Here is a 15,112-nt window from a genome sequence, read left to right on the forward strand (position 1 = left end):
TGGGGTGCTGATGTCCCCCTGTGTTCCCCCAGTGCTGTGCCACCTCCTGAGCCACCTCCCCCCCACTGAGGGTGACCAGAGACGTGAGTGGGGGGGGCCGGGGGAGGGGGGGGTGCTGTGAGAGGTTGGGGGGACTGTGAAAGGTGGGAGGGGCTGTAAAGGGTGGGGGGGCTGAGGGGAATCCAGGGGCCACAGCAGGAGATCGGGGAGTCAGGCTCAGCCCTGGATCCTGTCCCCACTCTTGGGGACCCCATAATGTCCCTCCAATGGCCCCCCCATGTCCCCACAGTGTCCTGTGGTCCCCACTTCTGCTCCAAGAACAGCTGCTGCCTGGGTCACGGGACAGAGGCCAAGAAGGGGCCCTGGGTCTGTGGGTGCCCCCCCGGCATGGTCCCCACCCTCCAAAACTCCACCATCTCCTGCCAGGGTGAGGGGGCAAACACCCCACTTTTACCATTCCACCCACCCCACCCCACCCCCATTTTATCCCCTTTTTAACCCTTTATCCCTCCCCTTAAACTTTTTATCCCCCCTTTTTAATGCTTTACCCCCCTTTGCCCCCATTCTGGGGGTGCTGAGCCCCCTCCAAGCCACACAGGCAGGGCAAGATGCAGCACCCCCCTCCCCGCAAGGCCCCAAACTGACCTAAATCTGCAGCATTTGGCCCCACACCAGATTCCACCTGTAACATCCCCATCCTGGAGGAGGCCAAGAAGGCGTGCAGGGACCCCAAGGTGGGGTTTGGGAGGGGAGGGGGTGGGTGGGAGCAAAGGAGGGGGGACAGATGGACGGACAGATGGATATGGGGATGGAGGAAGGGATGGAGGGACAGAAGGATGGAGGGAGGGATGGTTGGAGGGATGAGGGACAGACGGCTGGACGGCTGGAGGGAGGGAGGGATAGATGGACAGAAGGAGGGAGGGAGGGACAGACAGATGGACAGAGGGAGGGATGGGGGGACAGAAGGATGGACGGAAAGAGGGAGGGGCAGACAGAAGGTTGGAGGGACAGAGGGAGGGATGGCGGGACAGACGGATGGACAGAGGGAGGGAGGATGGGAGGCTGGGGGCAGGGAGGGAAGGACAGACAGACACCGACACCCCCACGCCCAGCACGCGGCGGAGGCCTCCTGCACCCACCTGCAGGGCACCCAGCAGCGCCTGGCGGACGCCTGCACCAACCCCACGAAGGAAAACCTGCAGGTGACACGGGCGGGCACACGCGTGTGCGCGGGGCCGGGTGTGTCTGTGTGTCCCGTGTGCATCCCGTGTCCAGGCCCTAGACGTGTGCATCCCATGTGGGTCCTCCCGTGCATCCCCTACACATGTGCATGGCCTGTGTCTGCCCTGTACATGTGTCCCCTACACATGTGTCTATGTTCATCCCCTACACGTGTTTATGCCCCATGTGCATCCCCTACACGTGTGCATCCCGTGTGCATCCTCCTGTGTGTCCCCTACACATGTGCCTATGCCCATCCCCTACACGTCTATGCCCCGTGTGCATCCCCTACACACGTGCATGGCCTGTGTCCGCCCTGTACATGTGTCCCCTACACATGTGCCTTTTTATGTCCATCTCCTACATGTGTTTATGCCCCGCGTGCATCCCCTACACATGTGCATCCTCTGTGCAACCTCCTGTGTCCCCTACACGTGTGCATCCTCCCACACATCCCCTACACATGTCCATCCCATGTGCATCCTCCCGTGCATCCCCTACACGTGTGCATCCCGATGTCTATCCCCTACACATGTGCGTGTCCCGTGTTTGCCCCCTACACGTGTCCATCCCATGCACGCGCCTACTCACGTGTATCCGTGTGCACCCCCTCCACACGTGTCCATCCCTTACACGTGTGCATCCTCCCGTGCATCCCCTACACATGTCCATCCCAGTGTCTATCCCCTACATGTGTGTGTGTCCCATGTTTACCCCTACATGTGTCCATCCCGTGTGCGCCCCTGCACACATGTGCACCCCTCCACAAATCCATCCCCCACGTGCATCCCCCATCACCCCCGTGCATCCCCATGTGCATCCCTCCCCTGCACCACCCTCCCCGGTGCGCATCCCCGCACTCCCCTGACACACGCGTGTGCCCTGACACACACGTGTGCCCCCCCCCCCCAGAACGTGCTGCAGCACCTGCAGTCGGAGGCACTCAAGGACCCCCAGTCCACCACCACCAAAGCCACCGAGCTGCTGCTGCAGACCACCGAAGCCCTCGTGCTGCAGGCGGCCCTCAAAGACCCTGGTTCCGGCCCCCAAACCTTCAACACCTCCACCATGGGTATGTCAGCACCCATGGGTGCCCCCAAGACGCCCTGCAAATTCTTGCAGCACCCCAAAAAGCATCGCAAAAAAAAAGGATTGCGGCACCCCATGAACCGCCTTGGTGGTATCGGTGCATCCCTTCCCTGGGCTCTGCAAGAGCATGGTGGCACCCAGGGCAGGTAAAAGACCCCAAAAAGGTCTTTTTTCACCCCAAATCAGAGGCTGCGGTGGAGGTGGTGCATGACAACTGCTCCCAGAACACGCTGGTGCTGACGGTGGACGAGCAGAACCTGACCATCAGCTGCCATGAGGTGGTTAAAAATGCCCCAGCAGGTACGGCCAACACATTATTGCCAAAAAAAAACCCCAAAAAGCTCCAAAAAAACCCCAAATCTGGTATTTTGGGGTGGTTTTTTGACCCAGTTCTCCCAGCAGGCAAGAGCGCGGTGGCCTTCATCGTCTACAAGGATGTAGAGGAGTTGCTGAACAACATCACGGAGCTGCCCAAGGGAAGACTCAACTCCCACGTGGTCGGTGGCAGCGTGGGGAAAACCGGTGTCACCTTCAGCGTCACCGTCAACATCACCCTGCAACACCACACGGTGGGGGCTGGGGGGGCTGCCCCGGGGTCTGGGGGGGCTGTGGGGGGTGCCCCGGGGTTGGGAGGGTTTGCACGAGGCGGGGATTGGCACCAGGAAGCACAACAGGGTTTGTTGCGCCAAGTGCGTCGGACCAAATTACGGCAGCGGTTGGCAACGGGGCATCGTGATGGTGCAAATCTGGAGCATGGGGATGGTGAATTTTGGGGTGAACCCCCATCCCGGGGCAAATCTGGGGGCGGTGCATCCCTGTTCTGGTGCAAATTTGGCTCCTGTGCAAATCTGGGGGCGGTGTATCCCTGTTCTGGCGCGAATTTGGATTTGCTGCATCCCTGTCCTGGTACAAATCTGGATCCAGTGTAAATCCAGACTTGGTGCATCCCCCATCCTGGTGCAAATTCGGATCCTGTGCAAATTCAGGTCCTTGCACCCCCACCCTGATGCAAACTCAGATTCGGTGCATCCCCACCCTGGTGCGAGATTCAGCTCATCCCCGTGATGGTGAAAATTTGGATCCTGTGCAAATTGGGATCCCGTGCAAACTGGGGGCTGGTGCATCCCCATCTTGGTGCAAATTTGGGGGTGGTGCATCCCAATCCTGGTGCAAATCTGGATTCTGTGCAAATTTGGGGGTGGTGCATCCCCATCTTGGTGCAAATTTGGGGGTGGTGCATCCCAATCCTGGTGCAAATCTGGATTCTGTGCCAATTTGGGGCTGGTATATCCTTATCACAGTGCAAATCTGGATCCCACGCAAATTTGGGGCTGGTGCATCCCCATCTTGGTGCAAATTTGGGTTTGGTGCATCTTTATCAAGGTGCAAATTTGGATCCCGTGTAAATTTGGGGCTGGTGCATCCCCACCCCAGTGCAAATCCAGATCCTGTGCAAATTCGGGTTCAGCACATCCCCATCCCGTCCCACACCCAAACCGAGGGGCGGTGCAGCCCCTCCCCGGGGCCGCGGGACATGCCACGAGCGGGCCGTGCTCAACAGGAGACCCGGGCAGGCGAGGAGCCGCTCTGCGTGTCCTGGCACATGGTGGGCACCAGAGGCTACTGGAATCTCTCAGGCTGCACCCGCGTGGGGGGTGACAACCTCCACTCCACCTGCGCCTGCACCCACTTCTCCACCTTCAGCATCCTCATGGCCACCGACCCCGTGACGGTAAGATCCCGTTTGCACCCTTAAAACACCCATTTTTGGGGTGTTTTTTTTTCCTTCCCAAATGGTTGAATGTGGTCACGCACCAGACGGGACTCGCGTGGTGTCATGAGTGTGACGTCGCCCACAGGAGAGCTTTGCACTGATGGTGGTGACCTACGTGGGGTTGTCGGTGTCGCTGGTTTGCCTCTTCCTTGCCATCATCACCTTCCTCCTGTGCCGCTCGCTCTGGAGTGTCAGCATCAGCCTCCACCTGCAGCTCAGCATCTGCCTCTTCGCTGCCGACCTCCTCTTCCTCGTGGCTGTGCCCCGCACCGACAACCAGGTACGGGCTCCTCAGGGCCTCCTGGAGTATCTTGGGACCTTCAGGGGCTCCTTGAGCTCCTTGGGGTCTCCACAGGCTCCTTGGGGGCTCCTGAAGCATCTTGGGACCTTCAGGGACTCCTCAGGGTCTTCTTGAGCCTCCTTGGGGTCTTCACATGTTCCTCAGGGTCTCCTTGAGCACCTTGGGACCTTCAGGGGCTCCTTGAACCTCCTGGGGGTCTTCACATGCTCTTCAGGGTCTCCTCAAGCCTCCTCAAGGTCTTCACATGCTCCTCAGGGTTTCCTTGAGCATCTTGGGGCAGTTTGGGGCTCCTCAGAATTCTCATTCTGCTCCTCTGGGTCTCCACGAGGTCTTTGGGGCCTCCTCAAGTTCCCCAAGGACCTCCTGGAGGTCCTTGGGGAGCTTGTGGGGAAAAGGACCCAGGGTCACGGCTCTTGGCTGTAGTCTCTACCCGAACAGCTCCAGCTGACCTTCTGCCAGGGGTCCCATCTCACGCTGAGTGGGCACAAGCACCTGGATTATGGGGTAACTGAGGTTGGAAGGTTTGGTCCAACCCCAACTCAACACAGTTCCAATTAGTTGAGGTTCTTCAAGGTTGTCGGTTCCCTTCTTGCTCTGGGTGGGTGTCAGCACCTGAATTACAAGATAAATGAGGTTGAATGGGATGTTTGGAGGTCTCCAGACCGATCTCCACTCAAAGTGGGTCTAACTAGTTGAGGTTCCTCAGAGTTGTTGGGTCTCATCTCTCTCTGGTTGAGTGAAAACACCTGAATTACGGGATAACCAAGGTTGAATGGGATGTTTGGAGGCCTCCAGTCCAACCCCAACTCAAAGCAGGTCCACCCAATTGGGGTTCCTCAAGGCTCTTGGGTCCCTTTTTCCTCTGGGTGGGCGAAGCCAGTTGAATTATGGGATAGCTCAGCTTGGAAGAGACATTTGGATATCTCTGATGTGCCCCCAGCCCAACGCATTTCCACTTCCTTGAGGTTCCTTGAGGCCATGTTGGGGTGTGTGGAACATCTCCAAGTGCCGGAGATGCCACCACCTCCCCAGGCCACACTGTGGTGACACTGGGGAGCCCAGCACAGCCTTGGTGTCCCCCATCCAGCTGGCATGTGCCATCACGGCGGGCTTCCTCCACTACCTCTTCCTTGCCTGCTTCACCTGGATGTTCCTGGAGGGTTTGAATCTCTTCCTCACCGTCAGAAACCTGAGTGTCCTCAACTACACCAGTGTCAATCGCTTCAGGAAAAGATACATCTACCCCGTGGGTTACGGCACGCCAGCCATCATGGTGGCCATCTCCGCCGCCATCCACCCTGGTGGCTACGGCACGATGCACTAGTGAGTCCCACCAGCACCCAGGCTGGGGTCAATCAAGCGGGGTGGGATCACCAGTGGAGAACATCATGTGTTTTGCCTAAATCATCCCAAAAAAAAAGATGCCACAGCAGCCAGATGTGGGTATTTTTGCGCCACCAAAATCACCAAAGGGATTTGGGGGTATACTTCCCTTTTTCTCCCTTTTTAGCTGCTGGCTGAGCACAGAGAAAGGCTTCATCTGGAGTTTCCTCGGTCCCGTCTGTGTCATCATCCTGGTGAGTGTTCTGCTGCAAAAAGGAGGCAGAGGGGGAAAAACTGGGAGAAAAAGGAGCAAATTTAGACTTACCTTTAAGAACAATATTAAGCAAACACCCCATGGGCTGGGGGCACCTGACAGAACTTGCACCATGGTGCATTAATGACGGGTTTTTTGCACCTTTTCCGCCCCAAATTTATGATTGTGGCCACAGCTCTTCCCCCATAGACCCCAAATTTTTAGAGATTTGCATAAATTTTTAGAGATTTGCATAAAAAAGAGCAACTTCACATGTTTATTTAAGGATGGCATTAAGCAAACACCCCATGGGCTGGGTGTGCTCCGTGCAGGTCATGCCACAGTGCATGATTTTGCACCGTTGACCCTTTTCCACACCAAATTTACGACCCATGGACCCTGTCTTGCAAAATGACTGTTTTTTGCTTTCTGCCCAGGTTAATTTGATATTTTTTCTCATCACCCTCTGGACTCTGCGGGACAAGATCTCCTCCCTCAACACCGATATCACAGCCCTAAAAAACACCCGGTGGGTTTTTGCATCAGCAGGAAGCATGTTGGGTATTTTGGGGGAGAAGGAAGAGCATCTGGGATGGGTTTGGGGTGAAAAAAGAGCAAAATGAGTGTTCCATCAGGCTGATGACATTCAAGGCGCTGGCGCACATCTGTATCTTGGGCTGCACGTGGGGTCTGGGCTTCCTGCAGTCACGGGGGAACAATGGAGTGGTGGCCTTCATCTTCACCATCATCAACAGCCTGCAGGGAGCCTTCATCTTCCTTGTGCACTGCGTCCTCAACCGGCAGGTACTGGGGAGGGGACCCAGGCGTGGGGTGTGTGTGAGGGGACGGGGACACTCGGGACACAACTCTGGGTCCCATCCACAGGTGACGGAGCAGTACTGGCGCTGGTTTAGGGCGCTGGGGCGACGAGCACACCCCCAGGAAATGGTCACCACCGAGATTCATGTCTCCTATGTCACGGTAAGGGCACCCGGACGCCTGGGTCCCTGTGGGGTGCTGGGTGGCATCCCAGTCCCCGTGGGGTGCTGGGTGGGCACCCAAAACCCGGGTCCCTGTGCGGTGCTGGGTGGGCACCCAAAACGCAGGTCCCTGTGGGGTGCTGGGTGGGCACCCAAACATCTGGGTCCTCTAGTTGCCACCAAAAGGAGGTGGCGCCCAGGGGTGGCATGGGGGAGGCTGCCTGGACCGCCAGGTCCCCCCAGGGTGCTTGGGAGTCTGGCAAGAAACCGCCAGAACCTCTGTCCCATTTCTGCCCTGTTTTTGCCCCATTTTGTTCTCATTTCGCCCCAACATGGCTCCTTTTTGCCCCCAGGAAGGGGAGAGGCCGCAGAGCCACAGCACCGAAGGCTGCATGTGGGAGAAGTGAGAGCAGGTGCCTCCCAGGACCGACCCATTTCTGGCACATCCAACCCACTTCCAGCAGCTTTCTGGAGCATCCAACCCATTTCCAGCATATTTCCTGCAGATCCAACCCATTTTCCCAGTTTTCCTGCTCATTTGACCTATTTCCAGCATTTTTTTTTCCTGCAGAACAACCTGGCTTTAGTGTTTTCCCCACAGGTCCGACCTATTTTCAGCATTTTCCTGCAGAACAACCCATTTACAGCATTTTTCCTGCATATCTGGCCCATTTTCCAGCATTTTCCCCAAGAAATTACCAATTTCTGGCGTTTTCCCCTGGAATCAATCCATATCCAGCTGCTTCTCCTCAGGATCAACCAATTTCCTGCATTTTCTTGTGAAATGACCATTCTTCAGCATTTTCCCCAAAGAACAACAAATTTCCAGCATTTTTCTGAGGAAGGACCTGTTTCCAGCATTTTTCCTGTCGATTTCACCTATTTCCAGCATCTTCTCAAAGGAATGACCAATTTCGAGCATTTTCATCCAAGACTGAGCCTTTCCCAGCATTTTTCCACGGGACAACCCATTGCCAACATTTGCTCTAAGAAACGTCCTGTTTCCATCACTTTTCCATGGAACATCCCACTTCCAGCATTTTTCCTGTGGACTTTACCCATTTCCTGCATTTTCTCCAAGGATCGACTAATTTTCAGCATTTTTCCGCAACGCTTGACCCATTTCCAGCATTCTTCCATGGAACAACCAATTTCTAGCATTTTTTCACAGAATGACCCGTTTCCAGCATTTTCCCAGCAGTTTTGCACCGGTTTTCTGTCTACTTCCCTCCACGCTCCCCCTATTTCTGGTGTTTTCCCACAGAATGACCCATTTCCAGCATGTTTTCCCCCAGGATTGCTCCATTCCTGACCTCTTCTGGCCACCTTCTCCTCAGGGCTCCAATGGGATTTTTGGGCTGAAAAAAGCTGATTAAAGGCACATGGCTTGTCCCTGAGGAGTGGGGCTGATGCAGCTGGGGGCGGGGGACGCCTGGGACTACTTGGGGGTCCGGGGAGGGGGCCCAGATCTACTTGGGGGTCTGGGAAGGGGCCCTGGACGCCTGGGTCTAGGCCAAGGGGGGAGTGGCCAGTCAAGCCCCGCCTCCCTTCCCCAGAGACCAATTAGCTTCCTGCTAGCTCTTGATTGACCCAATGGTGCTGGGCATGTGACTTCCCACCCTGACTTGCCAGAGAGGTGTCTGATTGGTGAGAGGTGGGAGCTGGGCGGTGCCAGGAGCAGGGAAGGCCTATCGCGTGGTGGGGTGGGATGAACAAGCAGCAGTGCCAGCCAATGGACAGTGGTGGTCCTGGGAGGCGGTGCTAAGGGAAAACCCGCCCCCAGAGCACAGAGAAGGCGGCGGTTGGCTGTGAGCTGAGATGGGCAGGGTGGCTCAACCAATGGCGCGTCGAGAGAGGCTGAGGAGGCTCCTGAGGAGAGGTGAGGGGGGATGGTGGCTTTGGGGGGCCCTGGGCATCCCCCACACACACCTCCAGAGCCCTCCCAGTACCCCCCAGTGCTGGGACTGGGCTGCGTCCCTGCCCCAGTGCTCCCAGTACCCTCCCAGTGCTGGGACTGGGCTGCGTCCCTGCCCCAGTGCTCCCAGTACCCTCCCAGTGCTGGGACCGGATTGTGTCCCTGCCCCGTGTCCCTGCCCCAGAGCTCCCAGTGTTTGCCCAGTACCCCCAGTGCTCCCAATAGCCTCCCAGTGTCGTCCAAGTACCTTCCAGCCCAGTGCTTCCAGTGTTCCCAGTACTCTCCTCAGCCCCAGAGCTCCCAGTAATCCCCAGTCCTGTTTCCAGAGGCCTCCCAGTACCCCCACAGCCTACTTCCCCAGTGCTCCCAGTGCCTTCCCCATATCCCTTAGCCCCAGTCCTCCCAGTAACCCCCAGTCTCCACCACCACGTAAGCAAGGACCACCTCCCTGCCAGCCCGTTTCCCTGCTAGAAATGGGTATTTTTGTTAAATTAACAGATTTTAATGAGGGCAGAAGCGTCTCTTCGAGTCGGCTCCACCACTGGTCAATTTTTTGTTGTTGAAAAACAGCCAAAACCAGCCTAAAACCAGTTTCATTTTCTGCCACGGGTCCTTTTTTTTTTAATTGATTTTACAGGAAATTTCTCAAGCCCAGCTCAAATTTCCTAATTTTCGGGGGGCGGGGGGGGGAGCTCCCATGGTTAATTTTCAACCCGGAGAGGGAATTTTGTTACCCGTAACGAATCATTGCTTTTCTACCGATCAATAATGTATAAATTCCCCCAAAATACGGATTTTTAGCTTATAACCCTTAAAAAAACAAGTGTTAAGATCACACCATGGTTTTAACTCGATTTCTTCAATTCCAGAAATTTTCAGTCTTTGGGATGAATCTGATGAGGCCACTTTATTTATCTGGGGCAAAAAAAGACTGAATGGCACATGCTGCATTTCTTAGGGAAAAAAAATATAAATTTATTGGGTGATAATGTGCTGAATTAAGAGATGTACAAATGAGCAGAATTGGGGTTTTGGGCATTTTTTGGTTGTGAGGCCACAGTTGGGGAAAGTTGGGGGCTGGTGCCTGGGGGAGGGAAGGATAAATATGGAAAAAAAGTCTTTGGAAAATAGGAAGAAAACAGGATTTTACTGAAATTGTCTTTTCTGAGAGTTAAGCAGAAACCACCATGTGGCAGCACAGCTGGGGGGAAAAAGGAGAAATTCAGTGACGCTGAGAAACAGGACTGGTTTTGCGCTGGTGAGTGGGGTTTTAACCATTTTACAGTAGTTATTTTAACTTAAAATACCTTTTTTTTCATGGTTTGTGGGTCAGGTTGGGTGTCACAGGGATTTCACTGACTTTTTTAGGGATTTTCACATCATTTACAGACAACAAATGGGAGTGTGGAGCCTCCAGATCCCCCTGAAGCTACGGGAGTTCATCCAGCTCCCAAACGGGAAGTTTAAAATGTACTTTTTTTTTTTTTTTTAACAGGCACATTGATAATTGTCTGAAAATGGGAAAAAATAAAGCTGAAGTCAGCAATTCCAGGACTTTTCGCAAATCCAGTGGTGGAAGTGGGAGCATCTGTCGTCGTTCCAGATGCCGTCGGGCCCGATGCTGCCGCAGTCTTTCTGGTCCTTGTCTTTGTTCTCCTTCCATGTGTTCCAGTAGCTGGAGAAAGGAGGAAAAGGAGAAAAAGGAAAATAGAAAATAATAAATAAATAAAAAAAGCGCTGCACGGCAGCGAAGCTCTCTCAGGAAGAGGTAAAATTTGTTTTTCGAGGGAAGGAAACCCCTAAAATGCTCGATATTTTTTTTTTACCACCAGAAAGAAAACGCTCTGATAATCTCATTTTTGCAATGTAGACCCTTTGACTTAAGTAAAACTAACAAAACCCAAAGTTTTGGTGGGTCAGCGTCACCTTTTTCCATTTATTTTCTGATTATTTTCTGGTTTTGGGGAATCCTCAGAGGGAATTTTTACCTTATACTCGTACGTTCGCCGTTAGTCCAGACCCAGGTGCCTTCCTCCAGCTGATCCGTCACTCCCAGCCAGTATGTGCTGCTGCTGTTCATATTGTCCTTCAGGAAATTCTAGAAAAGCAGAATTGGTTAAAACAGCCCCAAAACAATCATTCCAGTGGACTACGGAGCAACTCAAGGCTTAGGGCAATTAAGGTGAGGTCATTGCCGCGATATCCAAGCAGTGTTTTTTTGGTAAATAGTGAGCAATTTGAGTGCATTAAAGTGCATGTACAGCACTCTGAAAAGGAGATGTTGACATTTTTGGTCCATTTTTAGTACTTTTCCCTAAAAACAGGAAATCGTAGTTGACTGAACTCATCTTGATCATTGGTGCTTCCCTCCACCTTCAAATAACTCGGAGCCTGATGGCCAATCTTGGTTGATTTCATCCAAAAAAAAAAAGGGTTTAGAGTTCCTGTGTTGCCCAGAGCAGGAATTCTCCAAGAAAATGGGTATTTTGGGTATTGTGTAAGCCAAGAAACTGGTTATTTTTCCCTCGCAAGCGGCCAACTGACCTGCTCCATCTCCGAGTTGACGATGACCAGGTGAGCGCCTTGGTCGGCGCAGATCTCCTTCGCGTCCAGCCAGCTCATCGTCTCCGTCGAGAAGGAGTAGCAGCTTTTCTCAAAGACCTTCCAGCCGGCCGAGCACTTCTTGTTGTCCAGGACGGATCTGCAGATCAGCGCTGGAAGGACGAGAAACCCCCCAAACTCAGGCAAAAATCATTTTTTCTCTTCTGAGGAAATCTCCACGGCTTCCCTGATGGGGTGACATCTCAAAATTGGCTTAAATCACCCGAATTTTCCACCCTTAAGACCACTGTGTTCTTTCTGGGGTAAAACCAGGAGGTTTCTTTTCTGGCCCACGACGATGAGAGACCATCAAAATGGAGACGGCGGCTTTACCTGTGATGTCCTGCAATTCCTCATAGTATTTGTGCATCCCGCTCCGCATCCGCAGCTGTTCCCGTCGCGTCTCCGACAGCTCCTGCAGCACTGGGGAGCGCAGTGGGGTGAGCAACCGCCGCCAGACCCGTGTCCCCCCACTTTTTCCCGCTTCCCCATTTTGGTTTACCCAAACCTTGAGCTCTTTCCCCCAGGATTTATTATTTTTCCACACATAGAAATCTGAAATAGGGCTGCAAAACCCTGGCCGCCGGCTTTGCTGCATGTATTTTTTTCTCTTTGGGTGACATTTTGCTGCAATATCACCCATAATATAATTTAATTAATCACTCATTTGGTGGTGATTAAGGATTTGGCCCATTATATTTGACTTTTGCAGAATTTTCCGTAGGATTTACGTCCTCCCCTTCCCATAACCTTTAACAGAGATAATGGGGTGAATTTTCCTCCCAGTAAGATCCTAACCAGGATAAATCCTGTGACATCCCAAGAGCTGATTTGCTCCTATTTGCACCATTTTGGGGCTAATTCCTTCAGAACTGGGGCATGAGCTCAGTCAGTGTCTGATCTACACCGTTACCCCTGCGTAACTCCCGGTGCAAATCAGAAACAAGTCAGTTGAAGTCGGTGTTGCTTCACTAAGAGATGGAGCAGAACCAGGAGACACTCAGACAATTTGATTTTTCCTTAATTTACACCAAAAGGCAAAACGGGTGCCAAAAAAGAGCCAAACATCACAAAATCAGTGTCTCGCGACTCCTGTGAAACTCCAACGCGGGGCTGAGTCCGAGGACCTACCGTTGGCTTGATTCTCTGAGTAGTTTGACCTCAAGAGCTTTAACTCTGCCATGATTTCCATCTCTGAAACAAAAATGAAAGAAAAAACATGGCTGGATCATACCAAGGAATTGCAAGCAGCACCTAAATTTGGGCAATTTATGGCTTTTTGGGGCTGAGTGGGGAATTCCAGAGCAGGTTCTAAATTTGGCCAATTTATGGCTCTTTTTTGGGGGGGGGGCTGACTTGGGAATTCCAGAGTGGATTTACTCTGGATTTACACCCTGTAGCAAACGGGGAGCGCTGCTGGTGCAGGCTGCACCCCGATGGAGCGCACTGGGGGCAATTTGGTGATAAAACCCGAAACTTCACGTACTGGAGTGGAATTAAAACCAAATTGTGATGACAGACAGGCTTTAGCCACCGTTTCCACATGGACGGACACTTAAAGCATCACGGGCACAAACCATGTGTTATTTCTAACACTGAAAACGCTTTTTTGGGGGAGTTTTAACCAAACCAGCTACTTCCCGGCGCAGCGAGGACCCTTCTGGGGACACTCACGTTTCACCACGGCCAACGCGAAGAGCAACACCCACGCGACGAAGCTCAGCGCTACCAGGACGTAGAGGATGGCCACTGACGTCACCCTGTGGCTCTGTCCCCTGTCACCTCTGGGCTCCGGGTCACCTGCAGAGAGTCGCGGGGGAGAAATTGGGGAGGAATCCCAGTTTTCCAGGTCTGGATCCGGCCGAGGCCTCTGCTGTGGGATAGCGGCATCGGTCGAGAGCGACTCACCCTTTTGGTAAGGACCTGGAGATGCCGGTTTTCCCGCCAGGATGTAAACCCCTGTTGAGAGGAAAGAAAGAGTCACTAGGGGATGGTTTTGGGGCATTTTAGGGCCAAATCCTGCCCCATGGAGTCCTCAACCACACAGGCGATGGAGGGAGAGGAGGTGGGTGCTACCTGTGCCTCCTTTGCTCCTCTGGCTCTGCAGATCTTCATCGGTCGCCGGCGGCTTGTGGCCACGATCCGACTCCGACAGAGACACGTCGTCATAATCATCCTCGAAGCTGTCTGGAGATGCTACACAAGAGGAAAAATGGGTAAAAATCAGGGTTTTACACTAACCGGGAATCCCAGACGTTATCAATCAGCTCAGTCCTTCAGGAAGCATGAAAAATACAATTTCCCTCCCCCTTTGGTAAATCTGCAGCACCTCCGACAAGGTTTTTACATCCTTTTCCCAATATATATTGATTTTATCATTTTTATGGAGTTTTACAACATCGCTCCGCTCTTTCAAAGCCAGGTTCTCCCCTCGGCTGCAAATCTGAGCAATTCTGCTGAAGTTTGAAGCTCTCTGCAGTGGAAGGGGATAAATTTGAGCCTGTGAAGGTGCAAATGCCGGCTCCGAGAGTGAGGATGAAGCGATAAATTCCCTCTTGATCCCCCCAGTGTGGACTTTCAGGATATTTTTGGGGCTGTTTGATCTTGTTTGACGGAAGGAACCAAATTCAGAGAGAAACGCTGTGTATAGCAAGACATGTTTGACCAACCGAGCTGAAAATAAAGCCCAGTTTGGCCTTGGGGAGGCACCTTGGGGAGTTCCGCTTTCCATCCGCGCTACAAAAAAGCCTGAAAAGGTGAAAAAATGATGACTTACCCGGTCTGAAGTCACCCATAGGTGTCATTTTCCCAGCAACGGAGTAAATTCCTGCCAAAAAAAAAAAAAAGGAAATTAAAAGAACATTGAAGATGAGGGGAGGATCCTCAAAACCACCACTAGAGCTTCCTCTAAGCCCGTTGCCGCTGGTGAGGGAGTTGCCGGTGCTTTTTTAAGGCCCAGGTGGAGTTTATAGATGAAATTGGGGCCAAAATTGGAGATTTAGGGTCTCTCAGGCACAGAGCAGGACCCGCACGACTTCGAGCACCCCAAAGGCATTTTTCCCTGCTCCATACAACAGCGGTGCCCCACCGGCGTATTCAGACACCGCCATGCTTCACCGAGACACCCACCAGCCCCAACAACACACGCCAAGGACACTCCAAGGACACGCCAAGGACACGGAGAGGAGGGATCTTCCCAATTTTACCTGCTTGTCTCACCAGCCGCTTGGTGGGGGCTGGTGGGGGACCCAACCAGTTGCCATAGGTCTCCTGCTGGGCCATGCTTTGCCGGGGAGAGGAGCCGCGCAGGCGCCCGGCGGGGAGCTAAACCCCTCAGCACGCACCCCGGCACACCCCTCGCCGCCTCCAGCACCCCATTTTGGCCGGCGGTTCGGCCCCGAGGTTTCGGTTCCTTCTCCACGCCGGGGCGGTGGTGACATGCAAATGGGCGGCGAAATGAGGGTGAGGCTGTGCTCTTCCCCGTGCAAAAAATACACCTTTTTGGTGGACCGTGGGATTCGGTGAGTTTGGAGACGACGGGTTTGGGTTTGGGGGAGAAACGGTGACGCCGCAAGAGCTCTGCCATCAGTGGGAATTTGAAGGTGGCTCCCACACGGATTTGGTGGGGTTTTTTTAGGAATTATAGATAAAACCG

The 15,112-nt window shown here is 53.4% G+C and overlaps 2 protein-coding genes across 4 annotated transcripts; one reads left to right on the forward strand and one right to left on the reverse strand.

Annotated features, from left to right (window-relative positions):
- Positions 1–295: 295 nt before the first annotated feature.
- On the forward strand, positions 296–8,333 carry LOC141917483 (putative adhesion G protein-coupled receptor E4P). 2 transcript variants are annotated; one of them, XM_074810687.1, is made up of 14 exons: positions 296–427; positions 676–734; positions 1,113–1,202; positions 2,134–2,293; positions 2,497–2,610; positions 2,713–2,879; positions 3,872–4,042; positions 4,170–4,364; positions 5,473–5,708; positions 5,896–5,962; positions 6,399–6,490; positions 6,597–6,765; positions 6,847–6,942; positions 7,295–8,333. In XM_074810687.1, exons 1-14 carry the CDS (start codon positions 388–390, stop codon positions 7,346–7,348), a joined length of 1,710 nt encoding a protein of 569 aa, XP_074666788.1. In that variant the 5' UTR covers positions 296–387; the 3' UTR covers positions 7,349–8,333. The 2 variants fall into 2 exon arrangements, with proteins under 2 accessions (XP_074666788.1, XP_074666787.1); XM_074810686.1 differs by having other exon boundaries at positions 329–427; positions 658–734.
- Positions 8,334–10,109: 1,776 nt separating this feature from the next.
- Positions 10,110–14,821, reverse strand: LOC141917451 (C-type lectin domain family 17, member A-like). Of its 2 annotated transcripts, none has more exons than XM_074810630.1 (10): positions 14,664–14,821; positions 14,234–14,284; positions 13,534–13,653; positions 13,366–13,416; positions 13,132–13,257; positions 12,589–12,651; positions 11,791–11,880; positions 11,401–11,570; positions 10,845–10,954; positions 10,110–10,531 (listed from the first exon to the last, which is right to left on the reverse strand). In XM_074810630.1, the coding sequence occupies exons 1-10, from the start codon at positions 14,737–14,739 to the stop codon at positions 10,396–10,398; spliced, it is 993 nt and encodes a 330-aa protein (XP_074666731.1). In that variant the 5' UTR covers positions 14,740–14,821; the 3' UTR covers positions 10,110–10,395. The 2 variants fall into 2 exon arrangements, with proteins under 2 accessions (XP_074666731.1, XP_074666730.1); XM_074810629.1 differs by having other exon boundaries at positions 13,366–13,440.
- Positions 14,822–15,112: the final 291 nt, after the last annotated feature.

Source organism: Strix aluco, chromosome 38 (genome assembly GCF_031877795.1).
Source record: "Strix aluco isolate bStrAlu1 chromosome 38, bStrAlu1.hap1, whole genome shotgun sequence".
Classification (NCBI taxonomy): Eukaryota; Metazoa; Chordata; class Aves; order Strigiformes; family Strigidae; genus Strix; species Strix aluco.

Coding starts and splice junctions, on each gene's coding strand:
- LOC141917483 (XM_074810686.1), top strand. CDS start 388: ATGGTCCCCACCCTCCAAAACTCCACCATCTCCTGCCAGG. Junction 2,611..2,712: donor GGTTAAAAATGCCCCAGCAG/GTACGGCCAACA, acceptor TTCTCCCAGCAG/GCAAGAGCGCGGTGGCCTTC. Junction 5,963..6,398: donor CCGTCTGTGTCATCATCCTG/GTGAGTGTTCTG, acceptor CTTTCTGCCCAG/GTTAATTTGATATTTTTTCT.
- LOC141917451 (XM_074810629.1), bottom strand. CDS start 14,739: ATGGCCCAGCAGGAGACCTATGGCAACTGGTTGGGTCCCCCACCAGCC. Junction 14,285..14,663: donor GCGGCTGGTGAGACAAGCAG/GTAAAATTGGGA, acceptor TTTTTTTGGCAG/GAATTTACTCCGTTGCTGGG. Junction 10,955..11,400: donor TCAACTCGGAGATGGAGCAG/GTCAGTTGGCCG, acceptor CTGCTTTTCTAG/AATTTCCTGAAGGACAATAT.